The 20806-nt window shown below is 44.7% G+C and overlaps 2 protein-coding genes and 1 long non-coding RNA gene across 3 annotated transcripts in view; 2 read left to right on the top strand and 1 right to left on the bottom strand.

The window, feature by feature from the left end:
* Positions 1–4478: 4478 nt before the first annotated feature.
* SET (SET nuclear proto-oncogene) lies at positions 4479–11256 on the top strand. The gene is made up of 8 exons (XM_056505157.1): positions 4479–4845; positions 5991–6048; positions 7023–7165; positions 7759–7862; positions 8031–8144; positions 9415–9585; positions 9683–9829; positions 10726–11256. The coding sequence occupies exons 1-8, from the start codon at positions 4773–4775 to the stop codon at positions 10747–10749; spliced, it is 834 nt and encodes a 277-aa protein (XP_056361132.1). The 5' UTR covers positions 4479–4772; the 3' UTR covers positions 10750–11256.
* Positions 10844–15802, bottom strand: LOC130260100 (uncharacterized). Its single transcript, XR_008841739.1, has 2 exons — positions 15726–15802; positions 10844–14885 (listed from the first exon to the last, which is right to left on the bottom strand). It is a non-coding gene; the product is annotated as an uncharacterized LOC130260100 (long non-coding RNA).
* Positions 15468–20806, top strand: part of PKN3 (protein kinase N3) — a 19479-nt gene continuing 14140 nt past the window's right edge. Inside the window, exons 1-3 of the mRNA XM_056505156.1 lie at positions 15468–16402; positions 19811–20093; positions 20634–20782. Coding sequence (XP_056361131.1) covers positions 15812–16402; positions 19811–20093; positions 20634–20782 — 1023 coding nt within the window. The 5' untranslated portion in view covers positions 15468–15811. The remainder of the gene's footprint in view (positions 16403–19810; positions 20094–20633; positions 20783–20806) is intronic.

Raw genomic sequence — 20806 nt, 5'->3', positions numbered from 1 at the left:
CAGGGCTTTTCACATTTAACCAGATTTTTAAAATGAGCTTTGACATTCTGAGATGAAAAGAATAATGTGCAGAATGTATTATTATAGCAAAACCTGTGTATGACAGATTCCTACATGTTTTCCTGTCTTTTGTCTCACCTTTCCTGTCACCATACTCCTACACCTGACTCAATACACACCATAAATGATTGAGTAACACCAACTTCCAACTAATGAATTGTAATTAATGTACTCGTTCTTTGCTGAGCAATGTTGTATGTGTTTATTTTTATCTGCTACATTTTGGATAGAGACAAAGGTTACTCCCCCTGAGAGTTCAAATATCAATAGTTCTCTACATAACAAGGGAAGTTTTTAATGATACCCACAAAAACCACTGCCACTTGGTAACAAGACAATGGATGAAATACACAGAGTGTAAAATTTTTGCCTCTAGTGCTAATCCCAAGGGACCAAATCTAGAAGTGATAGTCACCTAGGATTCAGCCAGAGTTTTCCTGCTGTAGGACAGAGGAAGATAAATACGAGTTTTAAGAATTGTCCAGAGTTAAAATCCTGGAAAACAAATATTTATAAATTTACTCTGTAGAAATGTTGTCTCCTTTTTAATTTCCCTATGAGTGGAGAAAATGCAGAGAATCTTCTCTACATCTCCTTGCAGAAGCACAAGGTAGAGTTTTATCTAGTCCTCAACATGTCTGAAAAGCTTAAGCCTCATGTTCAGAAATGTCTCAGGTTTTGTTGACTTTCAATTTAATATTTTAAAGAGTATTTTGACTGCCTCTTTGCCTCTAGTATCTGGGAACAAGCACAGGTGTTATGTAACCATACATCTCTTCATGGATTACAAGCAGGTGCTCTGGTAAGTTAGAGATGTTGGCAGAAAAAAATAAAAGTCAGGTTTAGCAATGATGTCTAATGGAAATTTCATTAAAAAAAAAAAAAATACAAATAGGCTCACTGGATATATGCAGTGCCATATTGTTAGTCACTGCCTGCTGTCTGTGTTACTGAACTGCTGTCCTGCTTCAAGGCAATTATCAGCCCTGAAATATTTTCATCCGAAGGTTTAAACTGCAACAACTGTGAGGACATGTGGAAGATTCTTCTGTCATTATCTCACCCTTCAGTTCTAACATGAATGCTTGACTGGGAAGGTCTATGCCTTGTGGAGATGAATAAACAGTTGTAATTGGTATTTGACTGGTTAATGTGTGTGCCAAGCTGTGTGTGTAGCTGGGAGGCTCAGCAGTTCCTGGGGGCTGTCAGACTGATCACACACAGCAAACCCTGCCCTGTGTCTCTGCCTGTGGCTCCCAGCAAGTCCTGATGTGCCAGTCAGGCTTTGCTATCAAGTACAAGCTTGTGTCTTCTTGAAATGTGCCTTCAACTTACAGGTGTACTCAGAACTTGAAAGCTTTCATATACTCTAAAAATTTGTCTTGCACTCCAAGGGGGAATCTTTGTTCTTAATAGAGAGCCCAAGCCTGCAAGTTCTTTATGGAAAACCAGGCTGCCAGTGTAGATGTACAATTGTTAAGCAGTTGGTTGCATTTCAGTGATGGTAAAATGATCCTTATTTTGTATTTCTCTACAATAATTTCCAATTCTTTGGGACAGAAGGCTGTGAAATCATGAGTTGCTGTTAATTACATTGACTTACTTGTATGATTGTATATATGCCCATTTTGCCTTGCAGAAATACTTAGGGGGAGATATACTCTTCTTTTTTTCATACATCACTGCATTGTATTGGAGAGGATTTCAACACATTTTCTGATTTTCATTTTCCAAATTGGGGGTTCAAGTTTAAACTTTACTGCTGACTTGACATTCCAGAAAGTAAGTATGGTTACCAATTATGTCTCTGTCTTATAGTAACATATCTAACCAAAGAAAGAAATACTGGAGATCTGAACTTTAACTTCAAGGAGCAAATATGAGATTTCCTTTACAAAGAAAGAAAATCGACTCTGTTTAGTCAATTCTTGAGGAAAAAGTGCAGTTAAAACTGTACATTTAAACCCTCAACAGTTATTCAAGGACTAAAATGCCTTAAAGGTTAGTTACAGGTTGTGAAAACATTAGAAAGATTTGAAGGGATACAACAGAATTTTGTCAATAAACCCTCTACATTTTTGGGAGTTCTTTTGTTACTGTTTCGGGATAAACTATATTCTTTTACTATTTACATGTATTTATATTCTTTTTAATATTTAGTTATATAATCAATATACACTTTTTTGTTGATAATAGCTAGTTTGAGGGTAGAAACAACAGATCTTGGAAATGTTTTTTTAAGAGTACAGCAGTTAAAATTCATGATTACTTGGGTTTAGATACATTCGTATATCACCATAATAATGTACTTCAGGAATACCTGGTAATTTACAGACTAAACAAGGGGTTCTAGTAGGGAAGTGACAGGTCCCAGTTGTTTCTGATTGGAACTAGCTTCCAGACTTGCCACCTGTATTTCAAATTACAGACCTTCAAAGACTAATCTAGAGAAAGACAATATAGTAAGTTACAGATGAGAAGAGAGAAAAAAAAACCACCCCAAGCAGATACAACTGCATAATCAAGAGACCCAAAAGAAGCAGAAGGAAGAAAACCACGCTGCATGAGTTTACCTTGTCTGCATTGGAAGATATCCATATTAATCAATCTTGGGAGATACAGACAGAATAAAGAAAGAGTCATCTTTGCTTCAGGAAGGCCTTGAGACATCTGCCTCTTGGGAAGGATTTCATAATCTTGCATTTATAAAGTTGTGATGCTTTGCTTACCTCTTATGCCAAGCAGTTACAATTGCTGTACGTGAAACCAGAGAAGGAAGGGGTGGCAGCTCCTCTCTGCTGCTGTTTGCACAGGGAAGCACAATACAAACCCTGCACATGCCACAGCCCTTGAGGGTGGCAGCGAAAGCGAGGACATAGCTGGAGGGAAGTGACAGCTGGGAATACAAAAGAAAAAACAATGGGGATTTGGAAGCAACAGGTGGGAGCAGCTTTCAGAAAAGTATAATCAAGACTTCTGGAGAGGCAGGAACTAACCCAGGCCTCATTGAGTAGGTCCAGTAGAAAAGCAAAGAAAAAGAGGCAAAACAGGAAACGAGCAGGAAGACTATGCTAATGTTGTATGACTGGGGAAGGAAATACAGACAGCAAATTCCTACTTCATCAAAACTGTACTTGTTCCTTAGCCCAGTCTGTATTCTAACACTCATCTGTGAATGATTTGCTGCTGCTTTTAATAGAAAAGAGTGACTTGGCTATTCCTTTAAGAGCAAACACAGCGAGCTGTAGCTGTGGAGTTGCACTGAGCTCTTCCATGACAGGTGGATAGGAAAGGGACAAAAAGGGTTATTTAAAGTCTGCCTGCTCTTGGTGCAGTGGCAGGTGTGCTGGCAGGCAGCTCTGTGACCTTCTGGTGTTGAGCTCCCCAGTAACAGAGCTGGATGTGACTGACAGGGCTCTGTGCCCTTAACACAGAATGTCCCAAGTTATTTATATGGGTTTATGTAGTGTCGAGGAGGCTGAAGGGGCATCTCATCACTCTCACAACCACCTGAAAAGAAGGGTGGAGGTCAGTCTCTTCTGCCTTGCCTACAGTGAGACCGAAGAGGAAATGGCCTTAAGCTGAGATGGGAGATTCTGGTAAGATACTTGAGAGAGATTTTTCCCTGCTAAGGTGGCCATGCATTGGAACAGTTGGAGTCACCATCCCTGGAGGTGTTCAGGAGGTGTCTGGATCTGGCACTGGGTGATGTGCTTTAATGGTTTGGCGGTTTACAGTGGCAGTGCTGGGTGAACATTGGACATATGTTCTTAAAGGTCTCTTCCAACCATAGTGATTCCATGATTGCTTTGTGCCATGTCCGAGGTAAGGCAGAGAGACGTGGATGCCACATCCTCATAGCATGGCAGGCTGGAAACGTGACTTCACTCCCGGCAGGCGGGACCGCAGCCTTCTGAGCCCCGTTTGGGGATCGGGGGTCCAGAAATCCATTCCTGTCCCTCGATGTCCCCCGGTCGGGAGAGGGGACGGGCCCCATCCCGGCCGCAGCACGGGGTCGGTGCCCCACGGGCCGTGAGGGGACGGGGCGGACGGAGGGGAGGCGAACTCACGGGGCCTCGGGCGCGCCGCCACAGCGAGGGCGCGCGGGCACGTGCAGCGCGCGCATGCGCGGCCCCTTCTCCTACACACCCCGCGCGCGCCCCCGCCGTCCCGCGCGCGCCGTCCTCTGTGTCTCCGCGCCGCGGCCACGCCCCCCAGCGCTCCCCGACTAATGAGCGCCCGGCTCAGGGCGGTCGGGGGGCGCGGCCTCCCCGCGGCTGCGCACGCGGGGCCGCTCCGGCGTGTGTGTGTGTGCGGAGCGCAGTGCGCCTGCGCATCGCGCCGCCCGCGGCACAGCGCGCCCGGGGCGGGGGGCTCCGTGCGCACGCGCGGTGCGGCCGCCGTGGCCCGGCCGGGCGGGGGGGGCCGCGCATGCGCGCCGCGTGCCCGCCCCTCGCCAGCAGCAGAGGAGGAGGCGGCGGTGGCGGCTCTGGGCGAGGGAGCGCGAGGGGAGTGAGAGGCGCCGTTGCCGCCCCGGTATCCGGCAGGACCGCGCGGAGGAGGCGGGAGCGCCCCGGCGGCGGAGGGACCCGAGTGGCGGCGGCAGCAGCAGCAGTAGCAGCAGCAGGAGGAGTCAGTGCCCGGCCCCCCCCCGCGCAGCCCCGTTGCAGCCCCCCCCTCCCTCCCGCCCTCCGCGCTCCGCAGCCACCAACATGTCGGCGCCGGCGGCCAAAGTCAGTAAGAAGGAGCTGAACTCCAACCACGATGGGGCCGACGAGACCTCAGGTGAGGCCGCGCCGGGGGCGGGACGGGAATGGCGGCAGCCGGCGCGGCCTCCGCCTCGCGCCGACCGCCATTTTCCCCCGCCGCACGGGCCGCGGCCGCGCCGGGGGCGGGCGGAGCGCGGGCCCGGCCGGGCGGATGTGCAGGCCCGCCGGCGGCGGGAGGAGGCCATGTTAGCGCCCTTTTGTCTGCGCTGCCGGCCCGGCTTCCCTCCCCGCGGGGCCGGGCGGGGGGCGCTGCGGCTCGGCGGAGGAGCGGGACCCCCCCGCCGCCCCTCCCGGAGCAGCATCCGCGGAGCCTCATTGTGCTCCGCCGCCGCCGCCATGATGCGCCGCCGCCTCCCGCGCCGGCCGCGGCCGCGTGGTGCTGCCGGGCCGCGCGGGGATGGAGCGGCGGAGACACGCGGTGCTGGGGCCGCCCGCGCCGGCCCCACGTGCGATCTCGGCTTCTAAAGGTCGGAGTTTCCCCCGGCCGCAGTGCCTTCCCCACGTGCGTCCCCCGCGCCCGCGAGGGGAGCGGCAGAGCTGTCCCCCAGCGCACCGGCCGCCGCTCCGCTCCAGCCGCTTCCCGCTGCCGCTCATTCATCTCCCGCGCGGTCGGTAAACAGCGCTCCGTCAGCCAGGCCTCGGCCAAACTTGGTCCGGGGGAAGTGCCCATTAGAAAATATCTGCCAAACGGCGGCTTTCGCGTCTCTTTCATTTATAGCTGTCTTTCCGAACGTTCTTTTTGGTTTTTGGAAGGTGGCATGTGCCCAGATAAGCTATTTCTATTGATATTCCTGTGTTCTCTAAATTACTTTACGTTTCTTCAAATGTGTTGGTCGTAGCAAATGTGGCTTATAACTTTTTAATTAAAATGTTATTGGCTTCTAATTTACGTTGGCTTATAAAACAGCGTAGCGAGATGTGAGCTGTGGTTTCTGGGGGTGAGCTCTCTTTAAGGGCTGTTTTGTCAAACTTTGTTGCACTTCAGCTGCAGCACACCCTGTAAAGCTGGTGCTTTGAGGCCTCGTAACTCTTGTGACATTTAAGAGAAATAGCTGAGAACTTCTACAGTAGATCGCTAGAGAATGTCTCAAAGAGAAACCCCAGGTGATTTGTCAGGCTTGTGAACGAAGGGATATTGACACGTTTTAATTTGTTTTTCAGAAAAAGAGCAGCAGGAAGCAATTGAACACATTGATGAAGTACAGAATGAAATAGACAGGTAAACATTATCTAACTTATAAATATTTTAGCAGAAATTGAAATATAACTGGCGAAAATGAAAGCGTTTAGTAAAGTGAACACTTAGTAGTACTCACTGTCTGAACTCCACCAAGATATACCCGGGTTCTTACTTGATTAGAGACATTAAAATAACAAAGAAGTGTCCTGGTTTCTTGCTTAATTGTGTATAATTAAAGAGGTAGAACTTGAGTTTAAAATTTTAAATTAATTGTAGTATATTTGATAATAGAAATGAATTTCACTCTGGCTTCTCAAGTTAATGTGTAAGCTATTTGGCTAAAGTATTTTCCACTTAGCAAGTAGAACCAAATACTTGGCTGAAAAGTCAGCTTTTATTATACATTTTTATTATAATATTCATGTGCTTGTGTAATAATACACAGAAAATGTCTCTGAGATGTTAATTTTGTATGCCAAAGCTCTTGGGGCTGTGGGTTCTGTGTCAGTCCCTGCTTGCATGTTCTGTCCATGCCCAGTGTCCTACAAGGACTGCAGGTGTCTGTTGGGGTTGTGAATGTGTGAAGCTGGTGCAGAATCAGAGCTTTGCCTTTTTATAACAGTTCGGTTTTAAGTCTTCAGATTTTACTTGCACAGGCTGCAGAATTGCTTTGCTATAGCTTCCTAAAAGTCATAGGGGGCAGGTGATAGGGCTGTGCTACCCATCTGCAGGTTTTATGCAGACAAAATGTTCAAGAGGTGAAATTAATAAGGGTCCACCTCTGCAGAGCATTCAAGGTGTGCAGAAGGTTCCATTCAGACCAGTGAGATTGCTTCTGGCAGAGTGTTTTTTAACAGTTGTTACAGCTCTGAGCTTCTGGGGTTTTTGGGACGCTTCATCTGCAGAATATGGCAGATTGGTCTTATCAAACCCTTCAGCTTTTAGTTAACTACTCGATGTGTCCTTAAATCCCAGTTCTGTCCCTGTGATTAACATGGCTCTTTCTATTACAGACTGAATGAACAAGCCAGTGAGGAAATTTTGAAAGTAGAACAGAAATACAACAAACTCCGCCAACCATTCTTCCAGAAGAGGTCAGAATTGATCGCCAAAATCCCGAATTTCTGGGTAACAACATTTGTCAACCACCCACAAGGTACATTCTTAATAGCTCTCTTTTTTTACCTTATAAATTCAGTGTTTGACTGCTTGTTATGTTAGTGTCTTAAAGCTCTGAGGGTCTTGTGGAGTTGTTACTAAGCATACAAAACACTTCCTTTCTGTCCTAGATTGCATTTTTTAAAGCTTTTTCTTTCTTGTACTTGTTGGCTAAAGGAACATGTTGTTTACTAAAATGTTTCAATCCTAAAATTAATTTCTGCATTTTAAATTGCAAGTTTCCCACTTTATTTAGATCACTGGGAACTTAAAGCGAAAAAAGCAAACAAATTATTCTAGATTGTTTGGGTATTTTTTACTTGGAAGTGAGCTCCTTGGGACTCTTGACAATAAGCTTTCTACAAAACAAGTTTGTAGACTTCTTAGATTGAGCAAATTACATGCATGAAAATCTTTCAGAGGGAAGGGTAGGTATGTGTGGGTAGGCCTTTGGCTGGTAACTTGAAAGAGCCATAAGAAGTTGGCTTGGACAGATGTGTTGCTTTTTAGATCTTCCTGGCTATCAGTGTCATGTATTTTTCCTGCCTGTTTCATGGCTTTGTTAATGTGGGATTCCTCCTTCTCTCTCAGTATCTGCACTGCTGGGAGAAGAAGATGAGGAAGCACTGCATTACTTGACCAGAGTTGAGGTGACAGAATTTGAAGACATCAAATCAGGTTACAGAATAGATTTTGTAAGTACTTTAAATTATTCATTCACTTGTGATTTTGCTGTCTTTTTTTAATAAATTCCATATTGTGTTGTAGTTTATAACTTAAATCTCTGCAATTACCTCTTTAGTGCCAGGTTTAACATGTGTTTCCATTCTGTGGGTTCTAAATCTTTGCTTTCCACTCTGCAGTATTTTGATGAGAATCCCTACTTTGAAAATAAAGTTCTCTCCAAAGAGTTTCACCTCAATGAAAGTGGAGACCCATCTTCAAAATCGACTGAGATTAAATGGAAATCTGGGAAGGTATGTGTTGCATCTGGGAGAGCACAAGTGTGACCAAGTGAAAACATTCCCAAGTGCATTAGTTTGTCTCTTCCTTGGCCAAGATCTAGACTGTGTTGTGTTGCTTACTTAAAATAGCTATTAAATGAAGAATTCCAAGCACAGTAGGTTTAGGGGGATAAGATAGCAGTATATGGTCTAGTTTTGTATTTTCCACTGTTTCCTCAACTTCATTTCCTGATGCCACATCTTTTGTAGAGTTTGCAGCCACAGTAATGTTGGCATACCTGTCACCCAGTCAGTGTTCAGGCATCATTCATTTACTGCGTTTAATTTCTGCAGAAGTACTTCAGTGTTATCCTGAAGATTTTGAACTGAATTTTTAAAAGAAGAGCTGAGGGTTGCAGTTAAATTTCCACTTGTTTTGTGCTATCAGACCAAGGAGAAAATTTCATGTTTTTCATATTAAGAACTAGAATTTTTCCTCTTGTACCAGAAATTGCATTCCTGTACAGATCACTCAAGTGATCTTTACAGTACACTACAAAATCAGCGTGAATTCTGCTATTCTTCCTTAAACAGTCTAAACCTATAAATGTTGTCAAGAAAATACTAGAAGTGGTGTAACTGTATGGTCAGTCATAATTTATTTAATCTCTGACTTAACAAAAATATTGTTGCAAACTTACTACACTTATTTTCTAGGGTAAGGTGATAGATACAGACCTTACATATGTTCTTGTCAGCATGTGTTTTATCAGTTTGTGTGGGTTCTTTTTGGTCTTACTACAGAGAGTGGCCTAAAGGCTTCAGAGTGGAGAATCTTAGGCAAAAAGGCCTAGGCATGTCTTTATCTCCAAATTGATACAGAGCTTAGAGTTGTGGAGACTCTTATTTTGATTGTATATAGCAGTTGCTGCAATTGCAACTTCTCTGAGTGGCAGGCATTGTGAGACCTTCTAAGTTCAGTGTGTCATTAAACACTTGTCATCCTTGTGTTGCCCGAGATAGGGAAATATAAATCAAATGTGAGACTCTGTAAATTTTCAGTGTTCCAGTGGAGGCTTTTGAAAGAAACAAGTGGGTTTACTGTTCTCTCATGTTTGTGAGAAATGCAGTATCTTCTGTCAGTTGTTTGGGTTTCAGATGTGTTTCACAGACTTACCATCGAAGAGGGAGGGGAAAGTGATTTCTTAGGGTTGTTCAGACAAGTACATTTTTAAATGGTGCTTATAGGGAAAAAAATGCCATAGAGTGACGACTTTAGGGAACTTCTTAACTTTGTTTTTAGGACCTGACAAAACGTTCAAGCCAGACACAGAACAAAGCCAGTAGGAAGAGGCAGCATGAAGAGCCAGAAAGCTTCTTCACCTGGTTCACTGATCACTCTGATGCAGGGGCTGATGAATTAGGAGAAGTCATCAAGGATGACATCTGGCCAAATCCCCTACAGTACTACTTGGTAGGTACACCCTGAGCAGGGCATCTGCACCCACAACAGCTCTGTGAGAGAGTGAATTTGATCACTGTAGTTGATGTTGCAAATGTGTCTTTAAAAGGTTCCTGATATGGATGATGAAGAAGGGGAGGGAGAGGAGGATGATGATGATGATGAAGAGGAGGAAGGATTAGAGGATATTGATGAAGAAGGAGATGAAGATGAGGGAGAAGAAGATGAAGATGATGATGAGGGAGAGGAAGGAGAGGTGAGTAATCTTGCCCTTCATGCCATTGATGTGGTATTTGAGAGGGATCTTGTAAGAGTACCAAGCCATTGTAGCAAAGGTGAACTGATTCCTTTCTGCACCACAAGGTATTAGAGTGGTGACTACATTAACTTGAGTGGTTTCAGGTAGTAATAAGTGTGTTTGTGTGTATGAGAGACAGTGAAAGTACATAGTTCCAGTAAATTTGTAAGGGAAGTGCTCTGGGAGAACTAGGATATGAATGTGACAAAATTCTTACTTCATTACTGAGCATTTTAGCAGTGCTTTACATAAAAATGGTTTTTGTTGATGCATGCAGTCACCCTTCCCACTTGTTGGTTTATTTCTGCTTATGACCAGCCTAGCTAAGACTTTCTGTTGGCTTCAGGAGTTAGATATTTGCTTTAGTAGTAAGTGGGATTCCAGGGTCCGCATCCAGAGTGTTGGGAACGTAGTTTAGAATGTCTTAGTTTCTCAGAACTGGGCATGGTGTGTCTGACTTCCAGCAGCACAAACTACATGCATGCTGCTCTGGCTCTGTTTTATAATCTAGAATTTGGCTTGTGAAAGGTGAAGCATTTGGTTCTTCGGAGTTTTAAATGAGGGGAAAAACGTGACTCCTTCACTTTCCACATGTTAAACTCATGTCAGTGCTTGTAGTGATTCTAAGTCAGGGTTTCTCAAACCTATGATGTGTTTGCTTTGGGACACCCAGGTAGTAAGTGATTTCTGTGTGGTCAGTAGCTGGGCACCCAGGGCAAGTGTTACCATCATTTAGTGAGGGAAGAGATGATCATACAGTACCATGAGTAGCACTGTAAAAAGTTCTGGTCACTGCATTTGCTATCTGAAGTTTAGTTATTAGATTTATTTAATTGTTGCTTATCTTTCAACAGGAGGATGAAGGAGAAGATGACTAATTGAACACTGATGGATTCCAAACCCCCTTTTTACCTTTTTAATTTTTTCTCCAGTCCCTGGGAGCAAGTTGCTGTCTTTTTTTTCTTGTGCTCAGTCGCCTTGTTCTCTTGAGGTCTCTTTTTCTCTCCTCTACACCATGGTTCACGATTTATTTTGGGGAAATATCTTGAGCAGAATACAGTGGAAAAGAGTCTACCAGTTTCTGTTTCAAGTTCATTTTTATCCCTTTCTCTCTCAAAACAAAAACTGTTTATGAATCCAACACACCATGTTCTGTGGGAAAAAAGAAAACCTTCTGCTCCCTTCACTCTGCTGGAAGCTGAAGAGTGCTAGGCCCCTGTGTAGTAGTGCATAGAATCTAGCTTTTTTCCTTCTTTCTCTGTATATTGGGCTCAGAGATTACACTGTGTCTCTATGTGAATATGGACAGTTAGCATTTACCAACATGTATCTGTCTACTTTCTCTTGTTTAAAAAAAAAGAAAAAACAACAAAAAAAAATAAAAATGGGGTTATAGAAGGTCAGCCGGGGTGGGTTTCAGAAGTTTGGGTGGGTTAAGTGGGCATTTTGACAACATGGCTTCTTCTCCTTTGGCATGTTTAATTGTGATGTTTAACAAACATCCTTGCAGTTTAAGATGACACTTTTAAAATAAAATCTTCTCCTAATGATGACTTTGAGCCCTGCCACTTGATGGAGAATCAGCAGAACCTGTAGGATCTTATTTGAAATTGACATTCTCTATTGTAATTTTGTTCTTGTTTATTTTTAAATTCTTTTTTTTTTTTTTTTTTTTTTGTTTTTTTTTTTTGTGTTTTTTTCTTCTTTTTTTTTTGTGGTTTTTTTTTCTTTTTTTTTGTTTGTTTTTTTTTTGTTTTGTTTCACTGGAAAGGCAAGAAAGATGCTCAGTTTTAAACGTTAAAGTGTACAAGTTGCTTTGTTACAATAAAACTAAATGTGTACACAAAGGGACTGGTTGGTCTTCACTGAAAGAAACAGTTTTTATATCCCGTTTAGAACTTGCTTGTAGTTTCTTGGCATTTTTGGGGGCATTTTGTCAGTATTTCTGTAGTGCAATGCAGCCTTGTGGTTGTGTGGACTGAACCAGTTCATGTAGTTTCCACTCTTTCAGTATCTGTAAAGTGTTTCCTTTGGTAGTTGCTACTGCACACTGACTCTTGACTTCCCTGCAGGGTCATGTGCTGTGTGTGAAGACACAGGTGTATATTCATGTTTGCAAAAAGGAAAGTCACTTGATTTGTAGAATTTTTAGTAATTTGCTGTACTGTATCTCCAGTACATCAGCTTGTGTGAAAATACCATGCAAGCTTAGAATGAAAAGACCAAGGGGTGGTCTTTAAATATTTGGGTGGTTTTGTAAGTCTTTTCAGTTGAAAACAAATCTTAATTGCAGGCTGATTTGGGGGCTGTTTCAAAGAGCAGGATTCTTAGTAAAGTTCATGTATAAAAAGTTGCTACTTCACTGCTTTTTTTTCCTTGGTAGCAGCATGTATATGTGCTTTAGATACACTGTACTCTCATTTTAAGAGACTGCATTTGAGAAACTTGTAACAATTTCACATAAGGGTGTTGGAACTGGTATTCCACAAAATGTAATGGAAGTTGTTTTAACATGCTTTGCTTTTGAAATATTTAAAAAAATGTTCTATCAGCCATCTGAAATTCAAACAGCTCTTTGGATGTGTAGAAAAGACTGTCTTCTGGGAAGACTTGTTATATTCTCTGATTCCTTTTCCTCACAGAATTTGCTGTAGTCAAATTCAGCTTTTTTGATGCTTAAGAATACACTTGGCAGAACAAGATCAATGTCTGGTTGAGACGTGCACAAATAACGTGTGAGGGAAAACATTCTGTGAGTGTGTGGTCCAGCTTGGATTCAATCCAGTTATCAGAGACAATGCAACGTCCAGTCTTGTGTGATCAATGCAAAAATAAGACAACCATGTACTTTATTCCATCTCAACAAAAGCTTCTGCCCTCATCCTGCTTTGCAGAGCCAAGTACAACGTTGATCAGTAATGGTTTCTTACCATCTAGAGAGAGGAGGAACAAAACCCATGAGGTCCTATAAATTCTAGTGTTTTTTAATTTGGTTCCTTTTTGTTGTAAGATTGAAAATAGCTTCCTGTTGTGGTAGAGGGTCGATGTGCTGTTACTTGCCATGATGCCTCATTACTTAATTTTTATGTAGTTCTAATTGTAGTTCCTCAAGGAAAATAATCTTTTGCTAGTCTTGGATGCTTTAGGAAAAATATTGTGCCATTGTTTCCATCCCTGTTGGTTACCAGCAGAAAACTTATAAAAACTGTTTTGAAAGTAATCAAAGCTTCAGGCTCTGTAAAGTCAAATACCAGGAGTAAGAAATGAGAAGTCTGGATAATTAAATGCTACTTAAGAGATTTTTCTTGTGCATTCTTTAGGATTTTACAGGGTGCCAAAATACTCTTGCTACTGTACTGATAATACTGAATTTGCTGTGAATCTTGAGGATTTCCTCCTGGCAATGGTTAAAGAGTAAACTGACATGGTAAAAGAATAAACCATATTAGTTAAGTGTTATTTTATTTTATTTTTTTCTAGCATGGAAACGATTAGGGATTAACACATTTCTCTGCAATGCTGAAGAAATACTACAGCTGGCCGTTGTGTGCTTTGACTGTTCACTTAATGTCTAATTTGGCTGAATATATGTAATGGGTGTCCATTTTTTTACTGGATTTATTTTATATGTGTATAAAGAGCTTTGAAAAAGATCCACCTTGGGTAATAATGGGAGATTCATTCTTATTAAATATCTATCTTTAATTCCCCACTCCTTGAGCTCCTCACATCCAGTTAATCTCTCCTTGTGAAATTTGTCACAAGTGGTAGCTGATTTGAGGTTTTTTGGCCTGAATTTCCAGGGTTAGAACATAGAATTGGCAGCAATTTTATAAAGGTGAAGCTGCTCTGCTGGGGCTATATAGCCTAACTATATCAAAGGTTATTTTTAAGTTTAAAGTTTAATTGCTATAAAATGGGATCTTTTGTCTGTAATTTCTAGTGCCAAAGGAAACAAATACATCTCGTGTGTAAATACAGTTAGAAAGGTTTGGGGTTTTAAGAGATTATCTGTATACTTGTCAACGTAGTTTCTGTCCCTGTAAACAAGCATTATCTGAATCGATTTCTCAGTCATTTATGATATTCATTTTAATCTGTAAGCTCTTTGTACCACACTAAACCAGGTGCATAAGGATAGTACTTTGTTTATTGGATACTGTTCCTGAATTTTGAAGCCATGTTGTTTTTTGTTTTGGTTTGGGTTTTTTTTTTTTTTTTTGTTTTTAAAAGAGAATGAAATCAATTAAATAATTTCTCTGCTGTACCTTCAAGCTATCCTTCTGTTTGAAGGAATTAAAATACATTTAACTGTTACTTGATGTTACTATTTCTAAGAGTCTTTTTCACAAGAATCAGTTTTTAGTCCCAAACTGCACAATCTTCCACGGGTGAGGTGGACAGTGTTTGCTTCTCCTTTATGGGGAAGAGTGAGGGGAGGTCACAAGTAACTTTCTTCCTGCGGGAAACAGATTTATGCTTAATATTCTTCCTCTCTCTCCTGGATTAAAAATTGAAACTTTTAAGACTTTTTCTTGATCATCACCTCCGCGTGAATTTGCTCTCTCGGGTATAACAGAGGACATTATGCCTGTTCAAGGTCGGGACGCACCTTTAGCCCCCGCCCTGCTGCGGGAGCCCCCAGAGAGTCCGCACAGCTGCTCCCGGGCAGGAGCGGGCCGGGCTCAGCCCCGGCACCAGGGCATGGTGCCCTGCGGCATCCTGGAGGGGCACGTCCTGCTCCCACTTGTGACACTTACCGCGGGACAGGGGCTGGCCGCATGGGCAGGCACTGCTGATCCCACGTACCGGCCCCTCTCTCCGCAGGATTTGCGGGACACAGCTGAACCACGCCCGGGGAATGGGGCTGGGCTACTGGGTAGCCAGGAACACGGCCTCGGGAGCATCTGGGAGCAGAGAGCCAGCCCTTTCCCTCCAGGCTGGGGGACTCCAGGTCCCCAGCAGCCCTGAACTGTCCCTGTCCTTCCTCTGCTTGCCCCGCAGCGTCTGAAACCTGAAGGGAAGAGGGGGAAGCAGCTCTATGAACCCCGAGTACGTGGTGGGCAAAGAAGCCCTGGAAGGCACCGTCCCGGCTAGAGCCCCCCAAGCACATCCCCAGTGACAGCCAAACCCCGACTGCTGGGACGGATCTGCTGGAGGTGTGGAAGCGTCACTCCTCCTCGGGAACTCAGTCTAGGCTTACTAGTTTGATTTTCCGCTCTCCAATATTTCCACTGAATGAACAGTCAAATTAAAATAATTGCTTAAACACTGAACAGAGCCTGGACCATGTTCTAAATAGCATCAGGTTTCTGAAGGGATTATATTAATCAAATGCACTTGCTTTATTAACAGCAGGGGCATATTCAAAGGTTTTGTATTAGTTTAAGGCTTTATTAATTCAAATCAGTTAAGCTAGGTCCAAATTTTTAATTTTATTATGAGTTCCTTTTATCAATTACTCAGTTGCAAATTACTTACAAAATATTTAAGCTAGAAAAACTGTTCTAATTAAGTAAAAGAAACACACATCTGTTTATTAGTATATTTCTAAATTTGTATGTGGGAATACTATCACCTCCAAATGCCTTCTGATTCACTGTTGTGCACTGCTCCATGATTGAAAAGCTTATTAGTAGGGTAGTAACATTATGTAATACTGCTGAGGAGCGTCTTTGAACACCTAAAGGCAGCAAGTATCTTTTTAATTTGTTTTTTGCACAGATACACTGTCGGTTCTGTGTGATGCTGTGGCAGTACTGCAGCACGGTGTTTTTTCACTACAATAGCTGGGGGATTGCTGCAGCCTCGCCAATGCACGTGGGATGATTTTCATTAAATTTTCAGCACAAACCTCAGATCCTGCGTGTGAAGGGGCAGTTCTGCAGAGGAAAGCTTCCCCGGAGCCCAGCACTGTGAAAGCATAGCCCCGTTCCCGGGATGGGCTTCGGGGATCCCGTCGCAAGTAAAGCTGCACTTCGCTGGTTCCGCTACGAACAAGCGCCGATCGGGAGCCCATGTGGAGAACTGAAACCGGGAACCACCGATGGCCGAGCACAACGGGGCCGGCCGGGGTCAACCGCGGGCGTTCCTGCTCAGGGCTTCCAGAGAGACGGAGCCATTGAGCCTCCCGTCCCCTCCCTCCGGCACGGAGGCAGCTTCTGTGCCACGGCGGGCACTGACCCCTCCAGGCTCTCTCCAGCCTGTCCTTCCTCGGCGGGCGCTGTCCGCTGCCTCCGCGCCTGCGGCGCCCTCGCTCCTTCCCGCCGCCTCACGGGACTCGGCCGCGCGTTTCCCTTCGGGGCGGGCGGAGGCGGCACCACCTCCGCCGGGGGCCGGAGCGGCGGCCGCCCCGGGGCCGTGTGGGGAAGGGCGGCTCCCGCTCCTTGTGCCGCTCCCGCTCCCGAGGGCTGCCCGCCGGCGGCTCCCCCGGGCCGCCCCCGCGAGAGGGCGCTGGCGGCGGCCCCGGGACCGCCGAGTTTGAAAAGTGCCGGTCCGGGCGGAGCAATGGCGGCAATGGCGACCCCGCAGGTGAGCGCTGAGGGCTCGGGGTGGCAGCAGGGCGAGCAGCGCTTTGGGGGAAGGCTGTCCCCGCGCCTTTTGGGGTTCCCTGTGCCCTTTGGGGGTTCCTCCATCCGTGCCCCGCCGGGGAAGCACCGCACCCCGCCCCGCCCTTCGGGGGTCCTTCACGGGGAAAGCACCGCTACGCCCTTCGGAGCTCCCTCCATACGTGTCCTCGTCGGGAAAGCACTGCGGCTCTGCGCCCTCTGGGAGTCCCTCTGCCCTTTGGGGTTCCCTGTGCCCTTTGGGGTCCCTCCGTCCATCCCCCCCCGGGAAAATCCCGTGCCCTGCCCCGCCGGGAGCCCCCACAGAGGCGGCTGTGGTGAGGGGCTTCACGCCGCTCCCCCTCCGCTAGCATGGCCGCGCCCCAAGGAGGTGGGAGGAGGTGTGGGGAGCTGGTGGGATCCCCTAAAAATGTCCCTCTTCGCTTCAGAGAAATGGGGTTCGGGCCAAGTTGGTGCCAGCTGAGGAAAACTCTCGGCGTCCAGGAGGTGTTGGAGGCGAGGCAGGGCTGGCGCGGGGCCGGGAGGGCAGCCAGGCTCCGTGCTGGGAAAACATTCGTGTCTGGAACAAGCTCCCCGGAGAGGGGGAGATGTCTTTCCTCCTTCCCTTGAGACGAAAGTTTCAAGCCTAATCTGGGAAAGAAGGGACAGAGAGGACGACACAAAGAGCGCTGGCTGCCTCCCGACCGGGTTCTTTCCATCCCGGCGCTTCCTGGGCTTGCTGCTTCCCACCCTCAGCCTTGGAGCAGGGACGGCTCCAGGCAGAACCACAAGTGCTTTTTTCCTAAGTTAGCCACTAAGTTAGTGACTTTTGTGACTAACTTAGTCACTAAATTAGTGACTTTTTCTTGTAACACTTGAATGTGGCTGGCATGAGGCTCCCCGACTTGGGCCTCATGCCCACAGCACAAAGATGCTGTGAGGGATGGGATTTAAAATGTCCTGGGTACGTTTGGGCTGCAGGGAGGATGGCAGCCTCACCGCTGGCTTATTAAATCAAATTATAAATCAATTTCTGTTTTAGTGGTGAAAGTGTAAAGGCCGAGTCTGCTCTGAGCTTTGTGCAGGTGAAACTCATTTTCAAGCTGGGCATGCTTGATGGGATGGGATCTCCTTGGCTGCAATCCAGAGGATTAAGTGTAACTCATACTGCTGAAATTTTTGCTAGTTAGACCTGGGTATGACACGAGGCTGGCAGAAGCCCTGGGTGAGCTCCAGCATCCCCACTACAAGTGCCAAAAAGCAAGCCAATTTCAGCTACTTTGGGTATTTCTCTGCAGGCTGTAAATGCATTTCAGGACTGTCTTGGAGTCTGACCCTCCCAGGGAACCCAAGAACAGCTGCAGACCAGGCTGTGGCAGTGTCCTGACACTCCACTGAAACTCCTGAGCCAGAAGGCAAAATGGCTAAACCCACATGCAAATTTGTCTTTCCCGTGCTTCTCGAAAATGGAGTATTTTATCTTCCTGGTGCAAACAATGCTGATGTTATGGCACACTCTGATCCACAGAGGGGAAGATGGGGAAGTGAAACGTTGCATTCTGAATATATTAAGAAATTTAGCCTGGTGTGTTAACTGACATTCAGATTAGCTTTTGACAGAGGCTGATGTGGAGGAAAATTGATCTGAGAACTGCAGAGACTCTGAATCAATACCCAGAGCTTCATATTCAGCACCTTTTATTGGTATTACTGTTGTAGCACTGCTCATTCTTTGCTCTGAGGGGATCCAGAGGGGGAAATTCTTACACCCATTTGCGTAGTTTGGATAGAAGATGAATCTATGTGCTTTTATTAGTTATTTAAATGAGAATTGTAACCATCAAGCTCCTTTTAGTTATTTGCTGCAGACTGGATAAAGAACTTTTTGATTTTCCAATTTAGGGCTGGTAAAGGTTGCCTGTGACTCAGGAACTCCATGATTCAAGTTCTTCCTCACAAAACTTTGGATGTCTTTCAAAGCTCTGGCTTAGTTCCTCCCTTTACTAATTGGGCGAGAACTTCCTGGAATCAGGATGTTAGTCTGAACCTTTTTGTTTCATTACCAATCTGAACAACTCCTATTTTGGCTATTGTGGCCAAATCTTGGATTTAGGCCAACTTTTAAAATGGATTTTTTTTCCCTTTTTCTTTGTGCTGTTGGACTGAAATTGTAGCAAAAAGCTAATCAAACATGTTTGGTTGAGTCTTTGATTAAGTAATTGTTTCTGGAGGAGGCTTTGGATGCACAGCACACTCTGGAAGTGTATTAATGTACATGAGTAACACAAAACCAGCATGGTTTGTTGTTGGAAATGTGGTCAACCAGTGACAGAGTGTGAAAACAAGTCGGGATTCCTGAGTGCTTTCTTTAGGCCCTGATGTGCTCTGTGATATTAAGCCAGTTACTGTAGCAGTGCTTGACCATTTCTTTTGCATTTAATCCATGGTTGTGAGTCATTACTGTAAGGTTATGAATGCATTCATTGCTTTGGATGCATTAAAGTTGCTCTTCCTGTTGAAGAGAGAAGCACAGGCTCTTGCTTGGATGTGTTCTGGTGTTGGGTAGCACCCTTAGGGATGCTTTGCAGCTCCTGTCTGAATCCAGTGTTTATTTGGGCAGTGAGATAAACCTCTGCTCTGCCCAAACTCAGCATGTCCAGAGTCTGTGAGAGAGCAGTTCTGTCCAGAGCTGTTGCTGAGCCATATATCACTAGAACAAGTAGTATTGGAAATGATGTTAACAAAGCCCAGGACAAGTGTGAATACCACTAATGCTACTCAAAATAATCAGTGTTTAATGTGGCCTTTAGAGAACAGAGATTGAGAAACCAATCTGCTTGCCTTTTCAGACACAGCAGACAGTCAAACTTATTCTTTTGCTTGATCATTTGTAGAAACAGCTGTAGGGCTTGTGTTTTCTTCTTCCGGGACAACAGCTGAAAGTTAATACATGCCTGTAGCATTCCTAAAAGCTCTAGCAGATTAGCTGAGATGTGTCTTTGAGCAGCATCAAGGCATAATCAGATAAAAATCTGTATTTAAAACATCATACTGGTAGAAGTTAATGTTGATCAGAACAAGAGCAAATATTGGCTGAGGTCTGGTTCTTGAAGAACAAAGATGTGTGTAGACATTAAATAACAAGGGGATGAGTAAGAGGAGGGTTTTTCTCCATTATGGTTTAAATTAGGTCATATTGAGATCAAAGTTGTTTTCTGTCCTCTGCAATTGAAATGTAGGTTTGTCTTTTTGAAAAATTGGTGAAAAGATTGACTTCAGAATTTCTGAATGAAATGAAGGAGTGAAATCTTATGAGGGTATTGCTGCAGTGTCATAAAAATGGTTGGACAGTGTTCTCTCTGAAATCCTCTTGCTCAATGCTCTTGGGCTGCAGGGCAGCTCTCTCTTACAGCTGGGCAATGGTGTGAACTTAATGGATCCAAGCTTCCAGCAGAAACTGGAGGGTGAGAAGGAGCTGCTTCGCCGGGCTATACAGAAAGAACTGAAAATCAAAGAGGGAGCAGAAAACCTGCGCAAAGCGACAACAGACAGGAAGAATCTCGTTCACATTGAGCACGTGCTGAAATCTTCCAACAGAAAACTGGAGCAGCTGCACTGGGAACTTCAGGAACTCAATGCAAGGATTGTGATAACAGACAAAGAGGAGAGTACCACAGGTAGATATTGGGTCATGGTTGACTGGAACATTATGTCAGAGTGCTTCAATCCCTAGGGATATTGAATTGATACAGTCTTTTACTGAGGGCTCATGAGTAGTGGGAGATTCTTGGTATTTAGCTGATGAAATTACCTGTGGTATAAAAAGTTCAGAATGATGCTATAAAGGCGAAAGGAAATGTAGGAAGAAAATCAGCTGAGAGTGGTGGGCATGAGCAATATTCAGGAATAGGTTGTAGGTGGAAATGAAGAGATTTGAATAGAGTTTCTGGGCATTTGAATATCCAAGTATTTTATAGGATGAATGAGTATAAAATTGGATGAGTGCTTGTTAGGACAGGTTCATTGATAAATTAAGAAATATTTACAGATATGAGCTTGAACTTAATTTGGAGGTGTTTCCCAGTCAGTTTTGTAGACAAGACCTTTTTGTACCTTATTTTATAGCCTAACTTTCCTTTTCAGAGTCACCCATCTATAACCCAGTGAAATGAAACGAGACAAGATGACTAATGGTATTGATTGTGTTGTTTGTGCAGATGGATCTGTATCTCCAGATCCCTGTCTGTGGGAGAGAAACCCAGACCCTATGGCAAGGAAGGTTGAAGCTTTGAAAAAGCAGCTGCACGTTGAAATGAAAGTGAAGCAAGGAGCTGAGAACATGATCCAAATGTATTCAACATCCAAGGTACGCAGGAATAAAGAGCCATTT

This window comes from Oenanthe melanoleuca, chromosome 17, assembly GCF_029582105.1.
Source record: "Oenanthe melanoleuca isolate GR-GAL-2019-014 chromosome 17, OMel1.0, whole genome shotgun sequence".
Classification (NCBI taxonomy): domain Eukaryota; kingdom Metazoa; phylum Chordata; class Aves; order Passeriformes; family Muscicapidae; genus Oenanthe; species Oenanthe melanoleuca.
This window is presented reverse-complemented; position numbering and strand designations above follow the sequence as displayed.

Excerpts from the sequence above, each read along its gene's own strand:
- SET (XM_056505157.1), top strand. The coding sequence starts at position 4,773 with ATGTCGGCGCCGGCGGCCAAAGTCAGTAAGAAGGAGCTGAACTCCAAC. Across the intron at positions 4,846-5,990 it reads TGGGGCCGACGAGACCTCAG|AAAAAGAGCAGCAGGAAGCA; the intron begins GTGAGGCCGCGC and ends TTTGTTTTTCAG. Across the intron at positions 7,863-8,030 it reads CAGGTTACAGAATAGATTTT|TATTTTGATGAGAATCCCTA; the intron begins GTAAGTACTTTA and ends TCCACTCTGCAG.